Genomic DNA, 24587 nt, shown 5'->3' on the forward strand with positions numbered 1-24587 from the left:
ACTTCAGGAATACAAATAGTAATAAGAAAAACTTCTCAACATCCATAAGGCAAACCCTACTGATAAAGGCTCTCCAATAGCAGTTAAGAGAAAGGACAATGGGAAAACCCAAGAGAAAGTATTGTATATGTCTGAATATATGGTATACCATTTTCCCCCCAAAGTTAGGCATCAGAAATAAAGGTCCTTAAGGTAAGTTTTCTTTGAGGCATCCTAGCAGAATGCTTAAGGCATAAGTTTTGAATCCACATTCAGTTCAGTCAGTTCAGTCGCTCAGTTGTGTCCGACTCTTTGTGACCCCATGAATCGCAGCACGCCAGGCCTCCCTGTCCATCACCAACTCCCGGAGTTCACTCAGACTCACGTCCATCCAGTTGGTGATGCCATCCAACCATCTCATCCTCTGTCATCCCCTTCTCCTGCTGCCCCCAATCCCTCCCAGCATCAGAGTCTTTTCCAATGAGTCAACTCTTTGCATGAGGTGGCCAAAGTATTGGAGTTTCAGCTTTAGCATCATTCCTTCCAAAGAACACCCAGGACTGATCTCCTTTAGAATGGACTGGTTGGATCTCCTTGCAATCCATGGGACTCTCAAGAGTCTCCTCCAACACCACAGTTCAAAAGCATCAATTCTTCGGCGCTCAGCCTTCTTCACAGTCCAACTCTCTCATCCATACATGACCAGAGGAAAAACCATAGCCTTGACTAGATGAACCTTTGTTGGCAAAGTAATGTCTCTGCTTTTGAATATGCTATCTAGGTTGGTCATAACTTTCCTTCCAAGGAGTAAGCATCTTTAGTTGAGTTCAAATACTTTCTTCCTTATTTACTATTTGTGGGCTCTTAGATGGAATAATTTTTCTGTGTCTTGGTTTCTTCACTGGCTAAAAAGAAAAAAAAGAGAGAGAGATAATGATAGTATCTATCCCATACCGGATAAGAGAATTGAGTTCATAACGTGTAACAATGCCTGGTGCATAGAACCTGTGTATCACAGGATCTCCACCTGCTTGCAATTATTGTTCATTAATCTGAACGGCAAACTACAGAACTGCAGGAGTGGGGGATGGGGAGTGTAGCCTGAAATATCCTCAATCAACCCTAGTTTAGGATATACACAAGGGCCATCCAATAAACTTGGTTAAAAGGAGGTGAAGATATTTAAAACAAATTAAGGACTTATTTTGGGGGTGTGACCTCACAGTTTTAAGTGTACTATGTTACTGCAAGGATCCTTTTAAAACCACTCAAAAAAACTGGTAGAGGTCATTACCATACATATTTTGGATGAATGAGAAAAAACAACTTCTTAATATAAAGCAAATAGGAACTTTTGGTTTGCAATGAAATTCCCAATGACAGGATCATAAAAGGTTTCAGAAAGTTAGGTACCTTCAAATATTTAGATAGAAGTGAAAATAATATTCTCTGAAAACAAAACACCTGTGATTCAAAGTGAGGTTCTAGTGATGAAGTCACTGACATCAAAGTTGCAAGTTAAAATTTGAATAAGATTATTTCATAAAATATGAGTGGAAAAGGCAGTATATATACTATATAATTTTATTTTCATGGATAATTTATCTAAAATGATTAATTTTTTATTATAAGTAGACATGTCTATTTTTATATACATTCCTAAAATTTTATGTTTTGCAAAACACTAGATTTTCCTTTATAGAAAAATGGAGGGATTAAATTCTGTAAATAATTCTGGGTATCAGATTTGGAAAGGCTTTAGAGGGATGTGGTATTTGAAGCTAGTCTTGAAGAATAATTGGAGAAAGGATAGAATTAATTTTATTGAGAGATGACTATTTTCTCGGTGCCATAGATATGTAATCAGGGTTTACAAATGGTTGAATTGAGACTCAGATAAGTTGAATTTGCTCAAAATGCCACAACCTACACTGATCAGGCTTCATTTTGAGCACAGACCTTTGTAATTTCAGCACTGCGTGCTTTCCGAAACAGGCAATTCAGTGCAGAGAATGGTTCCTGGAGAAGACTGGGCTGGAATTCTCTGTGCCTTATGGCATAATTGGTGTAAATCACTCGACATCTTTTTCTTAAGTTTCCTTTCTTATAGTGGGGATAATAACACTATCTCTTCAAAGAGTTGTTGGGATAATTAAATGAGCTTTTGCAAGTAAAGTGCTGGGAATAGCAACTGGCACAGAAATGCTCTATGGGTGTTAGCCTTGATGATGTAAAGAAAAGGAAAAGGAGGAAAAGGCGGAGGAGAGGAGGATGGTTTCCACTCTCTCCAACTGCCTCCTTCAGAAGCAGAGTGCATTCTGGGTAGGAAAGATGGGTGGAGCAGAGACACAAAAGCTGGCAAGGGCAGAGCTATGCCTGCTCTCCCTCTGAAAATGGAGGAAATATAAGTTGGAATGGGTCATTTTGGAATAAATACAGAGATCAAAAGATATATTCCAAATACATATTTGGAATAAATAAACAGATGGAAATTAACTGGTACTATAAGGAGAAGGGGATGACAGAGGATGAGATGGCTGGATGGCATCACTGACTCGATGGACGTGAGTCTGAGTGAACTCCGGGAGTTGGTGATGGACAGGGAGGCCTGGTGTGCTGCGATTCATGGGGTTGCAAAGAGTCGGACACGACTGAGCGACTGAACTGAACTGACTGATATAGTAGAATGGCCTTGACAGTCAACAGATTTTTCATACTTCAATTTTTATAAAGTTACTTTTCTTCCATACTTTTCTCCCTGAATGCCTAACTATGAGGGCTGCTACATATCAATACATTACACATAGGCTATGAATAGAGTCTAGAAGTGTCTGATTTATCCATTATTTACTACTTAATCTAAGTCTCAATCCTTTGTAAAATTGGAAAAAGAGTTCCAACTCATGGGAGTTGTACAAACACAACATATATGCTAGGTGTTCGGCCAGAACCTGGTATGATTAGTGAACAGTTAACAAAAGATTTTGCCATATTCCTTCAGCCATCTTTTATTTTCCTTCATATATTAAGGTTCTTAAAATCAGCATACACCTTATCACCAATGCATACTTTCAGTAAGGGAGTCCTGCTTTTCTTTCACTTCCCAGAGCTATTATTGAATCATCAGTGTGCCTTACAGCTTTTATTTCTTCTCAGAGAAGACTGAAAATCTGGGGGTCTCACTGTGTTTGCTAATCACTGTAGTTTCAATTTTGTTTATTGAAAATAAAACTATCTTATATTGTTTAAAATAAAAATTTTAAACAATAAATGACTGAATGATAATTGAGGAAGTAAGATATTGTTACAAAAAGGCACAAAGTCTTATTTTATAAAATCTACCGAGAGAAATAATTTGAGGACTCTGTTCCAGTAACAGTGCTTGCCTTACTGAGACATACCATAACTGATGTAAGATTTTTTGTTTATTTATAACCCACCTTGCTCAGAAAAGGATTTAAGATGGCTTACAAAGATAAAAATAAATGACAAGTATGTGAGAACTATGAGGGAGAGGGAAAATAAAGCCCACAGAGTATGGACTTAACAGGAAGTCAAAAAGAGCCACAAAAATAAAATTCTACAGAAATCCAAAAAAAAAAAAAAAGACAATTCTTGAGATTTGGAAAATGTCGAGTGAACTTTCCTCGTGAAAATAGGTCTTTCTTTAAAGTATTTAGTTCAAAAGAAACTGAAGATTTGCTGTCTCTGGAGCATGCTTGCCACAGCTGCCTCAGAGTCTCCCAGGGCAGGAGGGTGCTTTTTGATGGGCAGATTTTTCGCTGAAGATGAAGCCTCCCGAGAACCAGGGCTCCAGGGAAGCCTCCCACGCTCCAGACTTCACCAATTATTTCATTTTCATAATAAGCTCAGCACTTCCTCTAATTGTTTTACTTTCACCAACACGAACAGGACAAAGTAAGGACATTTCATCTTTTAAGGGAGAGAATTTCAGGTACAGTCTGTACAAAGATATTAACTAAAATATAAAAATAAGGAGCTTGCCTTGAAGTCACTGGCAAGCGATAAGATTTTACGGACATTTAAGTATCGATATTCCGGGGCGCACAAGGGTTTTTCTGTTTGAATTCCCATGTCCTCTCGCTGCTTTATTGTTACTTCCAAGAGCAGAGTGTCAAGGTCCAAGTCCAAGGGAAAATGTCTTTCCGGGATCTAACGATCTCAGAGGCCAAAAGGACTAGAGCAGGGTTCTCCCTCCCCTCGGAGGGGTGGAGACCAGAAGGGGGGCAGAGAGACAAGAAGGAGAAATATAAAACATCTGTGAGGAGGCTGTATTAGTTCAGATCTAAATTGAAAATCCCCTGCACCCTTAAAGTTATGACTGCTTGGGCAAGTTGCTCTCCCCCACAAACTCAACTAGAAAGTGAGAATATTCGTCCTTCCCTCACAGAGAATCCGATATAATGGGTCGAGCCTAATCAGCACTGAGCTTGGTAAACAGATTCCCGGGCCCATTGAGTGCAACTTTACGCAGAAGCAGCCTGGGAAAACTAGCGCCCTAGATGAGTCGTTAAGTTTGGGAAACGCTGAGGCAACCTGGAAACTACTTAGTAGAGTAATACTAATAATCAGTGGTGCTGAGATTCCGCCCACTTGACAACCCACCCATCCGTGAGCAATGACCAACCAAATGGCCGGCCTGAGCCGGGGTAGGGTCACCGGCATCTCTCCGGGGAGGGCTATGCCCTCGCCGCTTTGGGCTGCGGGACGCGTCCTCGCGGCTTCACCAACCCCGCCGCCCCGGGAGCCTTGGGGCCGAGGTGCGCCAGGTGGCGACGGTGCCAGGCGCGGCCAAGTCGGGGCGGACTGAGTCAGACACCCAACTATGTTGCGGAACCAGGGCGGCCGGCTTGGCTGCCCCGGCCGCTGAGCCTCGCTGCCCCCACGCCTGGCGGCTCTCCCCGCCCCCGCGGGCCTGGAGGAAGCGGCCAAGGCGCGGCGCCGGAGCACCTGGGCAGGGCGCGGGCGGCGGGCGCGGCGCTTCCGGAGCTGCGCGCGGGCTCGCGCTCCCCGCCTCCAGGTGCGGCGGCCGCGGCGTGCTGGCCCGAGTGACAGCGCCGCCCGCGCGGCCGCCTCCTGGCTGCAGACGCCGTGCGGGCAGCCGGCGGGGAGGGAAGCAGGAGGCCCCGCGCCTGGGACAGGAGGGTGAGGACTGGTCGAGCCGGGCCGGGAAAGAAGCCGGCGACCGGGCTCCCCCGCCCGCCTCGGCTCCCCAGCTCCGCTGCCCGCGCGCAAAGCGAGTCCAGGGGACTGCGGTGGGCTGGGCGGCGGGGCCGGGGTCGGGCGTGAGGACCATCTCATCTGAGCCGCGGCTTTCCGGCACCTCTTTGGGTACATATCCAGAGCGCCAAGTGTTCAGCTCCGGTTTCTACCGCTTGGATTTAGCTCCCGCATGTGGGCGTCTAAAAGGAAACCAGAAGCTGGTAAGTGATACAAAAACTCTACTTAGTAATGGGATTTGACTCAGGAGTGGGAAGAGCCGGATAGACGGCTAGACCCCTTCCTCGAAAAGGAGCTGCCCTTCAGTGAGTTTCAGGCAGCAGTTAATTACTCGGTAGAGATAATGAGTTCGCTCGGATCCCTGTGCTCCCCCGCACCCTACTTGTTCTACACTTTGAGACCGCAGGCCTGTTAATTAACTTTAATTACAATCATTTGGCCTCCACCTGCCTGAACCTAACTTCATACTCGAAAACTGTCGACAGGGAGTTTACCAGATTGATTTTCTCGTTGACGTTTGGAGACAGGTCTCCTGGGAGAATGGGTGCCCGTCTTATTAAACGAGGTAAGTTCATCCTTGCTTCTTTTCTTAAACTTGTTCGCCTCACCTCCTTGCGGCGATCTGGAGTAATTTTGATTGGGGGGAAGTCTGTGAAAATATATTGTGAACTATAACCTTTGATGATTAGGGGCAAATTAGAAGCTAGTTTGTTTGGAATAATGACATTGTAGGCTGTTGCAAGTTTGTATGATGATGGCAACTTTTTTTTTTTTTTGGCAAGGGTGTCCTTGAAGTAGTCTGCTTAGTGGAATATATCCTTTTGGTTTTAAAAAAAAAAGTACCGAAAAATAAGCTATTTTTAAAAGTACACATAATCGGATGTCATTGTGATTACCAATAATAGTGTTGTACTTACAAGCTTAGTATTGATTTCTCCCGCACTTAAGCACTCTTTGCCCGCATGAGTTTATGGGAACATTGCCCGTAAGTAATTGGAAGATGAAGTTATGACTATTTTACAAAGGAAGGTAACTTTTTTAAGGAGAAAAGAGAAATACTTCTAAACTTATACTTGTGACTTCCATACACTTACAAGAGAAATACTGAGGGGAAAATTCTCATGACCTTCCACTGTTTAACAGTGTTTTAAAAAGAAAGAAAAAGTAAAATGGGTCATGGAACTAGACTAGAGTCTAAAGTGGAAATATCTCCCTGGCTACTTTTCAGACAGCTGTTTAACAAATACACACTTAAGGTGGGTCTTAACACCAAGAGTGTTCTCTATCGACTTGATTTGTCAGTACTCAAAGATTTGTTTAAATGAAAATATACCTAGAGGGGAAGTCAAATGACTTGTTAAAACTTATTTGTGGGCATGTGTGTTTGCATTTTTTTCCTTCTTCCATAAGTCAGATTTTATATGGATAGTCCATGAGAGGAGAAACTGGTACATTTAAAAACAAATATGTATTTTTTTTCATTTTTCCTATGCCTCTTGAATATTAAAATTTTTAATGAAAGTCTATTTGAATTCTATAGTGCTTCTTTTTTCAAAAGTTTCTCACATATGATTTCATTTAATCCAATAGTAGCCTCTTTTTCCCCCCACCTACCCCCACATTGCCCCTTCCCTCTTCCTTCTGCACACTGGTGATCAGTAGTTTGTTCTCTGTATTATCAGTGTCTGCTGCTAAAAACAAATTTCTTGACCATCTCATATCATTGCAGTTTGAGCCTTCTAGATAGAGTACTTTTCAATTCAGCTACTTAGTTATTGTGATTAAGTAGAGGACTAAGAGGCTTCCCTGATGGCTTAGACCATAAAGAATCTGCCTGCAATTAAGGAGACCTGTGTTTGATCCCTGGGTCAGGAAGATCCCCTGGAGGAGGGCATAACAACCCATTCCAATATTCTTGCCTGGGAAATCCCTTGGACAGAGGAGCCTGTCAGCCTAGGGTCCATATGGTGGCAAAGAGTCGGACAGGACTGAAGCGACTTCGAAGCAGCAGCATAGGAATGAGATTATAATGAATTGCAGTTTTCTTGGAAGAAAGTCTTAAACTATCACCATAAGACTGTGAAGTTTTAAAAACCGGCTTAGAACTCTGTATTATAAACATCATGATATTTCGGAAATTTTCTGGTTTTGCTTTGTTTCTTTCTGTCCTACCTCTTAGCAACTTTGAGAAAGTTCAGTGAAAGGTGCTATAAAAATGTTACTTATGAATGACAGCCGTTGCTTTTAAGAAGAAATTATTTTAATGTTTTAGCAAGTTTTTTTTTTTCTTTCTTATTTGTTTGTTGAATCATTTATTGAATCCAATGTTTGTATTTTCTAAACTGAGGAATTTGGGGAATATTCTGGAAAATATTAGGTAAAGAACATTTTATTAATGTTGGAAATATTTCTTAGCTTTGATCAAATGTGATTGACGAGAGACTGGAGGCTATGAGATGTCTTCTCATCTGTTTGATTGCCTAAAGACATCTCCCTCATTGCCCCACTTTGTGGCAATGACTGCTGTCTCCACATGCTACGTTCCCATACATCTTGAAATTCCCCTCTGTAGCTCCTTCACTGATCATTCCATCCTCAGAGTTCTGAATTGCTGCATATTTCAATTATATTTATGGTGTCAGTTTGAAGTTTTTAGAGTTCCTTGGAATTCTTGAAAGATGATGGTGCTACTTCTCTATGTAATTATACATTATACATAAAACAATACTTAAAATATGAACCATGTGAAAGTCAAGCTCATAAGACTTAAGTTTTCTCATCATTACTCTTGAAGTGTTTTTATCGGGTACATTTGAGTCTTCCAATTTTGTTGTTCCTCTTTTACTGGCTCTTACTGACTTATAAAGAACTGTCCATATGCATTGGAGAAGGCAATGGCAACCGACTCCAGTACTCTTGCCTGGAAAATCCCATGGACGGAGGAGCCTGGAAGGCTGCGGTCCATGGGGTCGCTGAGGGTCAGACATGACTGAGCGACTTGACTTTCACTTTTCACTTTCATGCATTGGAGAAGGAAATGGCAACCCACTCCAGTGTTCTTGCCTAGAGAATCCCAGGGACAGGGGAGCCTGGTGGACTGCTGTCTATGGGGTCACACAAGAGTCGGACACGACTGAAGCGACTTAGCAGCAGTAGCAGTCCATATGCGTGTCATTTTCCCTTGACATGCATATGGCTGTAACATGGTTACAGCCATGTTTAATACACTCCTTTAGATTTTAAACTCCTGGAGAGAAGACATTTCATTTTCACTTTCTTTTTAGTACAATATATATATATCATTGTTCAGTCACTAAGTCGTATCTGACTCTGTGACCCCATGAACGGTAGCACTCCAGTCTTCCCTGTCCTTCACTATCTCACTGAGTTTGCTCAAACTCGTGTATAATGAGTTATTGATGCCATCCAACCATCTCATCCTCTGTCGTCCCTTTCTCTTCTTGGCCTCAGTCTTTCCAAGCATCAGGTTCTTTTCTAATGGCTCTTTGCATCAGGTGGCCAAAGTATTGGAGCTTCAGCACCAGTCCTTCCAATGAATATTCAGGGTTGATTTCCTTGCAGTCCAAGGGACTCGGAAGAGTCCTTTAAGAGTCTTCTCCAACTCCACAATTTGAAAACATCAATTTCAAATGCTCAATTTGAGCATCAATTTTGATGCTCAGTCTTCTTTATGGTGCAACTCATATCCATACATGACTACTGGAAAAACCATACCTTTGTCCACATAGACCTTCATTGGCAAAATGATGTCTTTGCTTTTTTACACTTCTTAGGCTTGTTGTAACTTTTCTTCCAAGGAACAAGTGTTTTTTAATTTCATGGCTGCAGTCACCATCCACAAGAATTTTGGAGCCCAAGAAAATGAAATCTGTCACTGCTTCCACTTTTTCCCCATCTATTTGCCATGAAGTGATGGGACTGGATGCCATGATCTTCTTTTTATGAATACTGAGTTTTCAGCCATCTTTTTCACTTTCCGCTTTTACCCTCATCTAGGGCTTTTTAGTTCCTTTTCACTTTCTGCCATTAAAGTGATATCATCTGCATATCTGAGGTTGTTGGTATTTCTCCTGGCAATCTTGATTCCAGCTTGTGAATCATCCAACCTGGCATTTCACATGATATACTCTGCATAGAAGTTAAATAAGCAGGGTGACAATATACAGCCTTGACGTTCTGATTTCCCAATTTTGAACCAGTCCATTGTTCCATGTCTCGTTCTGACTATTGCTGCTTGACCCGCATACAGGTTTCTCAGGAGATAGGTAAGGTGGTCTGGTATTCCCATCTCTTGAAGGAATTTTCCAAAGTTTGCTGTGATCTATACAGTTAAAGTCTTTAATGTGGTCAATGAAGCAGAAATAGATTAAAAAAAAAAATCCTTTGCTTTTTCTGTGATCCAGGGTGTGTTGGCAATATGATCTTTGGTTCCTCTACCTTTTATAAATCCTGCTGGTACATCTGGAAGTTTTCAGTTCACGTACTCCTGAAGCCTAACTTGAAGGATTTTGAGCATAATCTTGCTTTCTTAAGAAATGAGTGCAATTGTACAGTAATTTGAACATTCTTTGTCATTGGAATGGAAATTGACCTTTTCCAGTCCTGTGGCCACTGCTGAGCTTTCCAAATTTGCTGGCATACTGAGTGTAGCACTTTAACAACATCGTCTTTCAGGATTAGAATATATATGTATATATGCACACAGTAGCACGGTTCTCAAGTGTGATGATAGGTGCTGTCTTGAACTGCAAATGTTTCTCCCTGTTATGTTATCTTGGAGAGAGTAGTTAGCAATCCTTAAATATTTATTTAATGAATAAATGTTAATAAATGAGTCAATCAGTTGAGAGACACTTGGTGAGATATCCTCTTACCTAAGAAAAAAGAGACTTAGATAATTACGGAGCCAATAGGAACAAGCCCTCAAATTCAGTTGGAAAAGAGGTCAGGGTGCTATTTATAAATGCTAAGAGAGGAAACCATTCACAGTAGGCTATTTTGAAACATCTGGTTGTTAGTCAAAAAATGTGACTCAAATTCAGAGAAATAGTGGAGAATACATCTGATACATTTGTATCCAATTAAAAAAATTGATATATAAAAGTGCATGTATCATAAGTGTACATTTTAAAATCTTTTTATTGAAGTATATCATGCAAGTTTTTATCTCAGCCAATTAAACATTAAAGGTATGTTCAATGTAGCATGAAATAGAACAGAATCCTGAAGAATATGTATGTACTCGTGCTTATATCAAGAATCCTGAAGGGTCTGAGTGTCCTTTCAGCTGCCAAGATACAGATGTGGGTAGGAGGGAGCTGGAATGAGCAGGTTTCAGGGGCACTCAGGTAGGTGTCCTCCACTGTGGTGTGGGCTTTGGTTTGTTAATGACTTTACCCCCACTCCTGCTCTTGTAGGAACTTGGGAAAATGCTTGCCTAAGAACTGTGGCCCCGCTTTAAAGATTTCTGAATTAAAAATTAAACATTTTTAATGTTTAAGAGACTTAATTTTAAGTTTAAAAAAAACATTAATTTTTAATGTTTGAGACTTAACTTTAAGTCTCAAACATCAGCCAATTAACTTAAAATCTGGATAGACAGTTTGAAAGAAAAGGGACTTACTGAAGCTAAGGAGTGTTTCAAGCCACATAACTTATTGGGATGTTATAGAAAACACCTAAACCCAGGTACTACTTAGGCTAATAAAAAAGTCATACAAAGTAAAGGAATGGTCACTACTGGCCTTCACTGGCTGTGAAATGTATATTCTTAATTTTGAAAGAGTTGTGTCTTTCAGATTGCACAGAAAATAAAATAATCAAAGCATGACTTAGAACAGTCTTTTCTCCTTGATCCAAGCTGTGGAAGGCTTTTGCCTGGAGCCTGACTATTTTCAGCTCAAACCTCTGTTACTCTCCATCCAGCAGCCACTAATTAAGTGCTTATTGCTTGCCAGGAACTAAGATCTTTATGCATATTTACTCATTTCATCCTCAAAAGAGTCTCGTGAGGTTCTCATTTATCGTCGCTGCTTACAGGTGACCACAGTGTGTCTCAGAAAAATAAAGGAACTTTCCCAAGTTCGTGCAGGTATTACACAGCAGAGTACAATCACTGGACATCACTGTGCTGTTTCCCAAGTCTAAAGTCTTCAGGTAAAAATCTTCATTCTCACTACTATAACGACATCTATAGTTTACTAAATTAATGAAACTGTTTACTGCTGTGTGAGGTGCTTTGTAGGTTTATTAGAAGAATAATGGATGGTGCTAATTGAAAGGAATGTAATTTTATGAAGCAGGCAGGAGAATACCGATCACACCAAGTGCAATAATGCAGTATGAATATGACCAACTACAATATTATATACCATGGATGAATTAGCCAGCATTTTTTGTACACTTATAATTCATGTCAGGTGCTTTTCTATATGCCTTATGTATTTGACTTGTTTAATTCTAGCAGAAATCCTAGCAGATATTTTATCTTCATTTTATAGACAGGGAAACTGAGCTTCAGGGAAGTTAACTATCTTCAGGGACAAAGAAAACAAGTGGGAAAGGCTGGGTTGGAGTTCAGGCAGTCTGACTCTAGAGCACTGTGCTTTGTGTACTGTGGCCTGAGTATCTCAAACAATTAAAAGTAAATGACTTTAGGCTTCCGTATTTACTTACATGGACGCATATGCTCACAGCTGCAAAGGCTTATATAACTTGAGTTCGCAAGGGATGGTATAGTTCAGCAGCATTTCCCTAGAGACTCTAAATGCTATGTATAGTAGAACAGTCAAATGAGAGGGAAAATAGGAAGTCCTTGATCCCTTCCTACTGTTAAATCGATCGCATAGGTATTAGGAGGCATCACAGTTAACAGCACAGTTTGTAGAGTCTGACTCTTGGAATTCTGAAACTTATCCACTGTTTTCCTGCTGTTAAATGAGATCCTATAAAGTTGGTTTGTAATCACTCCACAGATATTGGCTGATAACATTAGCAATAGAAGTCTGAGGGAGAATGAAAGAGGATGGATGTGTTTTGATGAAGGGGAAGGAGGGCTCAATGTAGAGAACCTGGGGCAGTGGAGGAAAGAGTTCAGAGTTGAGGGAACTGGGCTTTCTGTAAGGGGTTAAATGGGGCAGTGTTATCACAGGATAAGGTAGGTGACCAATGGTAGGGGAGAGACATACTGAATGACCAACCAATTTGACACCAAGGATGTAAGGACTTAGACTAGAACAATAGAATTCTTGATCTCTGACCTTTTGTAATTTGCCCTATACGATGGGATAGAGTAATGACAGCAAGCGTGCTTTCTCAAAACCACTTCCTCTTCTGCATGGTTGTGGGGAGCAGAGTGGAACGATTTGTCTTTAGGACTATGTGAAGTTAACATCTTAGTATTAAACAATAAGTCTGTTTGATGTGAAATACAGTGATACCTCCTCCTTGTGACTGTATTCTGTACTGAAGCAAAAGAAGAATTCTGGTAAGACCTGTAGCCTGAACTCACTAGTTCAGTGTGTTATTTATATGGACCTCCCGAAGTTTGTGAGAGATTAGCTGTTTCTCCACATAAATAACTTGAAATCAGGGACACTTCCTTTCATCATCTATAGTGCCAGGTATCCTTTGGGGATAGTGGATTAGCTCTGGAGATTTGGAGGAGTAAAAATTGTGCCTGAGGTTTCTACCTTGGGTATCATTATGCGTGCTAAGTCATTTCAGTCCTGTGGGACTCTTTGTGACCCCATGGACTGTAGCCTGCCAGGCTGCTCTGTCCATGGGATTGTCCAGGCAAGCATACTGGAGTGGGTTGCCATGTCTTCCTCCAGGGAATCTTCACAATCCAGGAATCAAAGCCACATCTTATTCTGTCTCCTGCATTAGCAGGCAGATTCTTTACCACTAGGATGTCCTAAGTCAGTCAACTCTCCTATTTACTGGTACCCCTCAGTCACTGTGACCAATAAAAGTAATTTCTCACACATTTCTGATTCACATTCAATTGGGGATGACTGTTTTGGAATACAATAAACTTCCATTGTTTTTAGAATCTGTAAGACTTGTATTGATGACACTGAAGAGTCTCTGTATTCATGTGGCAGCCTAACTTACTGAGTTTACATTTTTAAGGCTGTTTTCTGTCTTGTGATCCTAGGATTTTTAAGTCTATTATTTCAACACATTGGCAGGTTTCTAAATACTGTAAGGTTATGTTTATGATTTTAAAATGGTATGCTTTTTTTTTTTTTAAAGAAGTAGATTAAAGTTGAGTGAATTTAGTTATACTATTGCTACTTTTTCCCTCCCCAAAGATATTAAAATCAGGCAGAAGTGATTCCAAAAGTTGTCAGCACTGAATATTTAATGACTTTATGGTTTAATGAAGTGACCCAGGTTTTTCAGTTATTTTCTTTCCTTGTTTAACTGGGGAATATGACAAAGTTACACTGGTAGTGGGTGGGGGGATGGGTAGTGGGAAGTGGTTTACTGTGGTGGTTTTTCTTACTCAAGGCATTTGGAGGCGGGTGGCTGTCCCAACCTACGATTTTTTTTTAATTGAAATATACTTGATTTACAATATTATATTAGTTTCAGTTGTACAATTTTTATGAATTATACTCCATTTAAGGTTATTGCAAACTAATGGATATGCTATTCAATATATCCGCATTGCTCATTTATTTTATACATGTCCTTGGTGGCTCAGTCAGTAAGGAATCTGCCTTGTTGTGCAGTAGACTGCCTACAATTCAGAAGACCAGGCTTCCATCCCTGGGTTGGGAAGATCTTAGCGAGTAAACCACCAGCACATGATAGTGTATATTTCTTAATCGCCTATCCCTATCTTGCCACTTCCTACTCCCCTCCCCTCACTGGTAAGCACTAGTCTGCTGTCTGTATCTGTGAATCTGTCTCTGTCGCATTCATTTTTTAGATTCTGAATATAAGATAACAAAGAGTATTTGTCTTTGTCTGACTTCTTTCACTAAGCTTAATAATGTCTAGGTGCCTCCATATTGTTGGAAATGACAGAATTTCATTCTTTTTTGTATAGCTGAGCAACATTCCTTTGTATTCCATGTGTACATATATCACATTTTCTTTGTCCATCTATTGATGGACACTAAGATTGCTTCTGTATTTGACTATTATAAATAATGGTGCTATGAACATTGGGGTGCATGTATGTTTTCAAATTGGTGTTTTGTTTTTTGGATATATATCCAGGAGTAGAATTGCTGAATTCTACGGTAGTTCTGTGTTCTTTGTTTCTGAGAAGCCTCTGTTCTGTTTTTCCACAGTGGTTATACCAATTTACATTCCCACCAACAGTGTATGAGAGTTCCCTTCTAACACATCTTTACTAATGTTTGTAATTTGGGTTCTTTTTGATAATAGTCATCCTGACAGGTGTGAGGTGATATCCCATTGTGGTTTTGATTTGCATTTCTCTGATTAGCAATATTGAGCATCTTTTTATGTTTCTGTTGGCCATCTATATGTCATCTTTGGTGAAATATTTAAGTCTTCTGTCCACTTTTTAACTGAGTTATTTGTTTTTTTGATACTGAGTTTAATATTGAATGTATGAGCTATAACCATTAACTGAGTTATTTGTGTTTTTGATATTGAGTTTACTATTGAATATATGAGCTATAATCATATTGGTCATATCATTTGCAAATATTTTATCCCATTTAGTAGGTTGTGTTTTCATTTTGTGTATGATTTCTTTTGCTGTGCAAAAGCTTAAGTTTGATGAAGTCCATTTGTTTATATTTGCTTTTGATTCCTTTGCCTTAGGAGACAGATCCTCCAAAAAAATACTGCTATGATTTATGTCACAGAGTGTTCTGCCTGTGTTCTTTTCAAGAGTTATATAGTTTCCAGTCTTACATTGAGGTCTTTAATCTACTTTGAGTTTATTTTTGTATATGGTGTGACAAAATGCTCCAATTTCATTGATTTTCGTGAGGCTGTCCAGTTTTCCCAGCACTCACTTATTAAACAAGAGACTGTCTTTCCTGTATTGTATATTCTTGCCTTCTTTGTCATAGCTTAATTAGCCATAAGTGTGTGAGTTTATTTCTAGGCTCTCTGTTTTATTCCATTGACCTATGTGTGTGTTTTTGTGTATCATGCTGTTTTGTTTACTATAACTCTGTTCTATAGTCTGAAGTCAGAAAATGTGATACCTCTTGCTTTGTTCATTTTCTGAAAATTGCTTTGGGAATTTGGAGTCTTTTGTAAACTTTAGGAGTATTTGTTTTAGTTCTGTGAAAGATGTCATGGGTATTTTGGTAGGAATTGCATTAAATCTGTATATTACTTTGGGTAGTATGACCATTTTAGCAATATTCTTTCAGTCCCTGTACATGGGATTTCTTTGTATCATCTTCATTTTCTTTCATCAGTATTTTATAGTTTTCAGAGTATAGATCTTTCACTTTGTTGATTAAGTTTATTCTTAGATATTTTATTCTGTTTGATGAATTTTTAAAAGTCCTTTAGGTGGGTTGGAATGCTTCCAGCTGCCCTACTACTAACCCTTCTCTCCCCTTGGTTCTTGATTCTAAGATCACTTGTAGTGGTTAGATGGATTGGGACAATCTGTATTTGAGCTCCTTTGGAGCTTGGTGACCTAAATAGACAAAACTTTAAAACTTTGTACTTTCCACTTGTTACCTTAAATCATCTCAAAGTTGAGAGGGAGTCTTTCAGCACACATTTATTGAGCACCTTTTATGTGCCTGATGGTGTTCAAAGTTAAGACCTTCAGCAGTGAACCATAGACAAGATTTCTATCCTCTGGTAGAAGTCTACAGATGTCATGTAGTAACAAATACCACAAAGATACAGAAAGCAAGAGTAAGGAATGCTGTGGGACAGGGCATGCTCGTATGCCTAAGGGCACTAGGGAAGGCCACTCTAACGAGCACACGTTTGAGCATAGACCTACTCAAGTGATGGAGTGAGCCATGAGCCATGGGAATATGTTGGGAAGTAGATTTGAAAGAGATAGATGGGTGAGAGGTAGGAATCATGTAGTAGAAATAGGACTGAAGCCAGCTTGGTGATGATTGAGTGATGGGGGCTTCAGGCAAAGCCAGGGAAGATGAAATTAGGTAGTTGCAAGGAGTGATGTGATGTGACTTTTGTTATAAAATGAATAATTCTGGCTGTTGTATTGAGAATATGCTGCTTGTGAAGGCAGGAGACCAGGATAGAATCTGGGATATCAGTCAGAAGGCTGTTGCAGTGGTCTAAGAAAGATAAGAAAGTGGCTTGGGCTAGCATATGAGCAGAAGCGATGATGAGAAGCAGTTGGTATTCATAGTACCTCCAAGGTAGAGCTCAGGAAGATAATAAGATTACGGTTGTTAAGTGATACTGAAAGCTGGGCATATAGAAGGTACTCCTAAATGTTACTTCTGTTTTCTTTTTACTTTCTCTTGGAAATGGGTCAGGATAGCATGGGCAAATGTACATTCACATCTGTAATGCCAACTGTTCATGTATTCTCTAAATGTGTTCTGTATATATACATCATGTACTGTGTTTACAAACAAGTAATTTGGCATTTATTGGGCAGCTTATATGGGCTAGTCATCATCTTGGCAGATTTATTAGTTTATTGTGGGACAATAAACATAATTATGATGACAGATACTTATTTAACATTTGCTGTGTGCCATTGGTGTTCTTGATGCTTTACAAAAGCCTTATGAAGTAGGTATTCTTACCACTCCTTTCCTGATGAGAAAACTGTGGCAGAGAGAGGTTAAATACTGGAATTTGACCAAGGTTGCCCAGCTCCCAAATCCTGGCTATTACACTGCACTATCCTGTTTCTATAGGTTAACATGGAGTCAACAGGATGTGATTAAATACTGAGAAGTAAATGCTGTAGTCATACAGTGAAGAGTTTATTTCTTGCTCGGTAGAGACCTTATGAAGAAAATAGCATTTGAGTTACATTTCAAAGAATGGGAAAGATTTCAACTGTGGGAAGTTAATGACTTAGTGATGAAAATTTGTAATTATAATGATGGAAGTGAATATGTGCTAAACACTTGCTGGGGATTAAGCACTATTTTAATACTTGGAGTGGATTGTCTCATGTAATCTTTACCAGCACTGAGGTACCTTTGAACATTTTCGTTTTATGGGGAAGGAAACAGACACACAGATATGTGCCTATGAAAGTGGAGGAGAGTGGAAATTGAATATGACTGCAGACTCCTGGACACTGTCTTAGGAAGGACATCCATCTCCTGGGGTGGGGGGAGTGATGGACTTCTGCTGAGGTATGAGGAATTTAAAACCCAACCAAAATTTTTTGTGCATCTCAGTCATCTTTGGCATGTGTCACAAACATAGATTCTTGGGCCTATATACAGATGTTGCTGTACAGCAGATCCACTCACTGATACCAGGAGAGCCATGAACCTAGAACATGACATGTGTGCCTGGTGCCCAAATGGAGGTCCAAACACGGAGGGCTTTGATGTTGTGTTAAGGAGTTTGCCTGGTAGACTTTTGTAGTTAGGGGTGCCTATCTCTTTGCAGCTGATGATATCTTTGGGGGCCTGAAACCTCTGAAGAAGTGGGTCTGTGAACACACTTGGATAGTCAGACAGTTAAAAAGCACAATGATTGGAGGATGGCGCCTACATGAAAGTGCAGAGAGGTGGGGCCTACACAAAAGCGCAGAGAGAGTTTGTGGGGCCTGTGGGAGAAAGCCTCTTCCAGGTCACAAAAAGGAATCTAGTTCATTAACCTTATTTAGCATACCCATGATACCAGAGCGAGGTGGTATGGGTTAGAATATTTGGTATATCCATACTTGAGTCAGCCACTGAGGAACTTCATGTGTAAGAGACAGAAAAAACTTGTATATTAAAACATAAAGGCTCACACATGCACACATCTTAAAAAAATAACAAAATGGACTTCTGAACCACTTCTACCATCGCTACCAGTCTGTCTCCTGTCTCTTAAACAAAAGGAGTGATTCATTCTATTTCATGAAGTTGATAGGAAGCCTTCAGAGAGGAAGTAATAGATGCCTGTTCAAAATTGTAAATAGTGCAGAGGATTTGGCAAAGTATGTAGATCTGCCAGCTCTTACAGCGTATGTAAAAGGTATGGGGCTATTTAACAGTTTGTTGCTTGGGGGAAATGATAATTAATGAGCTAAGGCAACCCACTCCAGTGTTCTTGCCTGGAGAATCCCAGGGATGGGGGAGCCTGGTTGGGCTGCTGTCTATGGGGTCGCACAGAGTTGGACATGACTGAAGCGACTTAGCAGCAGCAACAGCAGCAGCAGCAGCAGCAGCAGCAAAGTCAGTGAAGTGGCATGTGTTAAACTTGAGCCTGGAGTTAGTATGTGGAAACATCTCCCTAGCAGTAGAAATATATCTGAGGTACAGTATCTGGAGCATTGTTGCCACTTACATCGATAGTAGCTACTATTACTTTTTTATGTTCAGATTGAGACCAGACTGGGGGTGGTATGGCACCCCAAGAAGCTTAGCCTGTTCTGTTCAGGATGTGGAATGACAGGCCAGATTTGGACTTCCAGTGGTTTAGTGGTACATGGAGACTGGGCTGAGGGATTTGTTGAATGATTGCAGTGCTTTAGGCAGATGTAATACAGGAGGGCCTGAACTGTGGTGAGGAAGGTGGACGAATATATTACTTCATGTTTTCTCACAGTTCTAGAGCCCAGTATCAAAAGTTGCTGCCACTTTGGTAACAATTATTTCCATTTTGTAATGGGCAAACAAAACTAAATAATGGGATTAAAAAAATAATTATGTGAACAAGAATAATGTATCTGAGAATTAGGTTCATATATGGTGTTGAGGTTTAACTTTCTGCTTTTTTCCCTGACGTTTTGGTATTTTGAGTGTGACAGAGGGATACCTGTTGGGCACAGGCATTTCCTGTCTTTCATCTCTCTTTTTTTTTATTTAATTAATTTTTTGTTTTTAGTTGAAGGATAATTGCTTTATAGAATTGTGTTAGTTTCTGTCAAGCATCAGCATGAATCAGCCATAGCTGTATATGGTCTTTCCTCTCTGGTTTGTAACTTTTATTCCTTTGTTTCTGAAGTGCTGCCTAAATAGTATATGTTTTCCCTTTTATTTTTGGTGTACCCACTTGTCAGTGTCAGCTAAAGTTTTAGAATAGTTGAGGCAACATCTTATGGGCAGTTGGCATATATCACATGGAGACTCTTGAGTTGTGTCTTCTAAGGAGCTACTTTGAGATGCAGTTTTTTCCAGAAACACTGCATCTCTGCTTGCTCAAATGAATATACCTGATTCCACTGTGTCTCATTTTATTGCTTCAGTGTATAGTCATTATGCTGATTTCCCAGGTGAATCAGTGGTAAAGAATATACCTGCCAAGCAGGAGATGTGGGTTTGATCCCTGGGTTGGGAATATCCCCTGGAGAACGAAAGGCAACCCACTACAGTAGGGGAAATCCCATGGACAGAGGCACCTCCAGTATTCTTGCCTGGGAAAACCCCTACAGTCCATGGGGTTGCAAAGAATCAAACATGACGTAGTGACTAAACAACAATTGTTGTTACCTATATTCTGTACTTTTTTCTTTTTTCCTTGATGCTTAATATATATAAATTTGCATATACCATACACTTTTACAAACTCAATGCAGCCATATAAACAACAGCTGGAAAAACCATCTTTTTAAAGAATTGAACAATGTTTGTGAGAAAAGTGAACTTATGTGAATCTGCTGTGTATAAAGGAAAATGTGACCTTTAAACTTTTTCCTTTTCCTTTCATATTAACTTACTTCCTGTTATCTAATGTAAAGTTGTTCATCTAGTCTTGTCTTATATAATATTGTGCATATAATGCTGCTGCAATTTTGAAGCAAAAATCATTGACCTGGGAAATACGTTCTAACTGTGCTTTTGGAGTGAGTCTTTGAAGAAAGTATAGTAAAGGATGGAGTTGCTCATATCTATTAGGTACTGTTAAGAAAAATTATCTAAAATTTGGAAATCAAAAGAATGTACAGCATGTTCGTGGGATGCCTTGTTGAGGGTATTGTTTAACAGGCACACCCCAGGGATATTCTAATTCTTGTGTTCTACCTCCTATTTACTATTTGATTAGAGCCCTGAACTGGGAAGTTACCTGTTGGCTTATAGATTTTTGTCCAGTGGAAAGATATCCCCAAAGGTTATGGTTTTATTGCCTTGTAGATCACTAACCAGTTTGTTTTTTTTTTTTTTTTTAATATAACCTACCCATCTTATTCTAGAACTAAAAAAAAAAAAAAGTTTTCTGATGGACTATATAAACCTGTTCAATAAATGATCTTGGAACTAGCCCTACCACCTTACAGGTTCCCTCATTAATTAGTGAATAAAATTTTTGGACACATGTTTAATTTATATTTAAGAATCTTTTTTTTTTTTTTTTTTTACCTTTTTGAAAATCACCATTTGGTACTACTATAGCATTTCTGTCCCATCCCTTCACACTCTACCTAGAAAATGACTTTCTAGGGCATGCAGTTTCCAAACTTAGATCACTACTCAGTACAAGTAGTGATCCTCATTTCTATTATGTTTCTTCAGAGAACGTTTGTAATGTAAAACTAGTTTTGATGCCAAAAATGTCCTAATAAATTGCTTTTCTTTTCTCCTTTTTTCCTAGGCTTAAGCACATAAAGCATTCACTGCGGAGAAAACAGCATTTTTGAGAAAAGTCAGAGGAACACCCACTACAGAAGCACACCCTCCTAGTGTGTATTGCATTGCACTGCTTCTTAAAACTTTGCCTAGTGATGAAGCCACCACTATGTCCTCAGTCAGTGAAGTGAATGTTGATATCAGAGATTTCCTAATGAGCATTAATCTGGAGCAGTACCTCTTAAACTTCCGAGAATTTGGTTTTAATAATGTGAGGGACTGTGCAGAAATAAATGACAGTGTGCTCCTCAAAGTTGGAATATCACCTACAGGACACCGGAGGAGGATACTTAAACAGTTACAGATAATCCTGTCAAAAATGCAAGATATCCCAATATATGCAAATATTCACAAAACAAAGAAGAATGATGAGACTTCAAAGGATCACCAAGCTCCGTCTTCTGCTCAGAATACCTCCTTAGAATTTTCAGATTCACATGGTGTTCAGATACCTAGCCGGATACAGTTGGAGACTGTTACAAAAAATGTTGGAGAAAATGAGGTTTGTGTGGAAAATAGCCAATCTCTTAAATCAGATGATAAGCTGACTCTTCCTACACACAACTTCCCCATTCCAGAAGACGAACCACACTCGAATTCAGGTTCTTTTCAAGATTCTTTACTTCGTAATGAAATTACCGACATAGAATCTTTGATAACAGAGAAGACTGTAGGCTGCACAGCTGAAGAAGAACACACAGGAAGAGATGATTTGATTTCAGAAAATGTAGGCAAGCTTCCTAATGCAGACCTTGAATTCCTTTCCTCCCATGACTCTTCAGTATCAGAAGCAAATTCTGGAAATGGAACTAACGTTTTATTAGAAAGCTCACCACCATCCCCATTCTTTCAGTTTCAAGGAGAAATGGTTGTAAATGATTTGTATGTGCCATCATCACCAGTCCTAACACCTATGAGAAGTCGTAGCAAGTTGGTTTCAAGACCATCTCGATCTTTTCTGCTAAGACATCGGCCGGTACCAGAGATTCCAGGATCAACGAAGGGAATTTCAGGGAGGTAGGAAATTTTATGATAGGCTGTGTGTATTCAGTTTGGGGGAATGTAGTTAGTTCTAACAATTTTCTTTTCTGTTTTCCTTTCTAAATTTGACATTTTAGTTTACCTGTTCAACCAACCTTTTCTTTCTTCTAAAACTTTTTCATCATGTCATTTCTCTTGTATACCACTACCCAGAGTCTGTTTTCAACTTGTAACTGCCTGGGACTCTCTAACTTTCTCCTATTTAATTGGTGGAATTCCCATCCACTAATTCTACCTGGATATTCCATCCCATATCTAGTATATGGAACCTTCCACCATATCTAGTATTATCTTCTTCCATGAGTGCACTTATATTTGAATTGTTGACTCTGTCTCCCCTAGGAGACACCAGGTTATGTGTTTCTTGGTAGAGGACCATGTTTATATGATTGTATCTCTACTGCCTGACACAATGACTGGCGCCAGTGAATCAGTCAACATGCATCTAGTGGGCACCTACTTGATACTGGTCACAGTGCTAGGAGTGGAGGAAGTAGAGAGGGATAAAGGGGCTTGAAGTGTAGCACAGGAGACATGTAAATAGTAGTAGCATTACAGTATGAGACCAAATGAGCTGGAGACTGAAACTCTAAAGAGGGGTCCTAACGACTTGTTGGGCCTTTGGTGCCCTGGGGTAACTGTAGAGTCAGAGAGGAGCTGACTTACTGCAGAGACTGCTTTCAACCGTTTCTTAAAATTACACCTAAGATGTGGTTTCCTCCAGGGCTGTGGTGAGACTTTTTTTTTTTTCCCTGTTCACTAAAATCTAACACTTGTCTCTCATGAGGTTAAGTTCAACCCGTACTGCTGTGGCACCAAATGCAATTACAGATTCCTGTGCAGGGTCTAGGCTGTGTATTTCTGAAAGAGAATCTTGCTGATATCCCTGTGTAGCCACTCTGTCCCTGGTGCTGGAACTTGGTTGTATTTACAAGAGAAAATATGGAAATTTAGTATATGCAAGAGAAAACATGGCAGTTTATAAGACCATGTTAAGTGTCCTCCAGTAGTGTGTAAACTCCTTGAGGGCAGAGCCCCCAATTACTTTGTCTTTTTCTTGGCATCCCTGGTGCCAGGGGCGGTGTTGAGTATTTACTGGGAAATCATTTGGCAGTGTCATTTACTGAACACCTGGAATCTAGTTTGGTTTATAATTTTCCATAAAATTATAAACTAATTCTCACACTGGCCCTTGAAATAGGTATTGTTCACCCATTTTGTTATAAGGTAATTGAGCCTTAGGTTAATTTTTCTAGGATTACATTGGCTGTGAACTCGGATTTCATTCCAGTTCATTTGATTCTATAGCACACTTTTTAAACCACTCATTTAGTAAATGTTCTTAAAAGTGTTGATGATATATATAAGAAATGGAGTATTTCTTAGGAATGTAGAAAGTCACCAGTTTTTGTATACCATTGTAACTTTAGCATATTTTGCTATTTTTTGACACTTAAATGAGAGGGGTCTGCTGTGTCTTTGCAGGAATGGAATCTTTTTGGGAGCCATAAGGATAACTTCAGATAAAAACCATTGGGCTCAGGTTTTACTTAAGTTGTGTTATTTTTATACATTTTTGAGACTCTTTTGATGTTCATTTAGTTCTAAGTGTAAGCTTTGTAACATGTGAAAGGCTAGTTATTCACATTGTGATTCTTGAGTCTTTGAAAATGAGAACTGAAATAATGGTACAATTAGTAGTAAGCAGCTTAGCAGGCGGAGAAGGCGATGGCACCCCACTCCAGTATTCTTGCCTGGCAAATCCCATGGATGGAAGAGCCTGGTAGACTGCAGTCCATGGGATCACTAAGAGTCAGACACGACTGAGCGACTTCACTTTCACTTTTCACTTTCATGCATTGGAGAAGGAAATGGCAACCCACTCCAGTGTTCTTGCCTGGAGAATCCAAGGGATGGTGGAGCCTGGTGGGCTGCCGTCTGTGGGGTCACACAGAGTTGGACACGACTGAAGTGATTTAGCAGCAGCAGCAGGAGCAGCAGCAGCTGATTATGACAGTAAATGGTATCTATGGATTTCTGGTGATCAAATTATAAAACGAGAAAATAAATTATTTTCAGAACAGTGTTTTTCTTTGTGGTCCTTGCCTGAATTGCAAATAGTAATTGCAAGATTCTGCAGTGTTATAAATGAAACTGTAGATTATATAATCCAAGATTCTCTCTAGTCAAATAACATCTAAATGATATTTAGTATATTCCTTGATGTAGCATAGAATATATTTCTTTGTGGCCAGCAATTTTAACCTAATTTCTTTACTCACTAAACATTTTGTATAATTATTGAAAGGAACATGATTCTGGCTGTGTACCTGATGTGAGGTGCTTTGTTTCTATCTCCCTGGACATGTACCCCCAACCTCTACCCCTTGCCAAGTTAACTGATGCAGTTGATGGGTTCTCTTTGTCCGTGCATTAGGCTCCTTCTTTGAATTCTATCTGATCCTCTTGGGAAGGCTGGGTTGGGTGGGGCTATGCTGGTGGCTCAGACGGTAAAGCCTCTGCTTATAGTGAGGGAGACTTGGGTTCGATCCCTGGGTCAGAATG

The 24587-nt window shown here is 39.8% G+C and overlaps 1 protein-coding gene across 11 annotated transcripts in view; it reads left to right on the forward strand.

The window, feature by feature from the left end:
• Positions 1 to 24587, forward strand: part of ARAP2 (ArfGAP with RhoGAP domain, ankyrin repeat and PH domain 2) — a 585721-nt gene that overhangs the window by 380979 nt on the left and 180155 nt on the right. For all 11 annotated transcript variants that reach the window (XR_015165502.1, XR_015165503.1, XM_086406188.1 and 8 more), the window contains exon 3: positions 20947 to 21998. Coding sequence is in view for 9 of the 11 variants with exons in the window: in XM_086406188.1 (XP_086262314.1) it covers positions 21091 to 21998 (908 nt within the window). In the remaining 2 variants the exon portion in view is untranslated. The remainder of the gene's footprint in view (positions 1 to 20946; positions 21999 to 24587) is intronic.

This window comes from Bos grunniens, chromosome 6 (genome assembly GCF_055505025.1).
Source record: "Bos grunniens cultivar Pamir isolate PY7600 chromosome 6, Bosgru_T2T1.0, whole genome shotgun sequence".
Taxonomy (NCBI): Eukaryota; Metazoa; Chordata; class Mammalia; order Artiodactyla; family Bovidae; genus Bos; species Bos grunniens.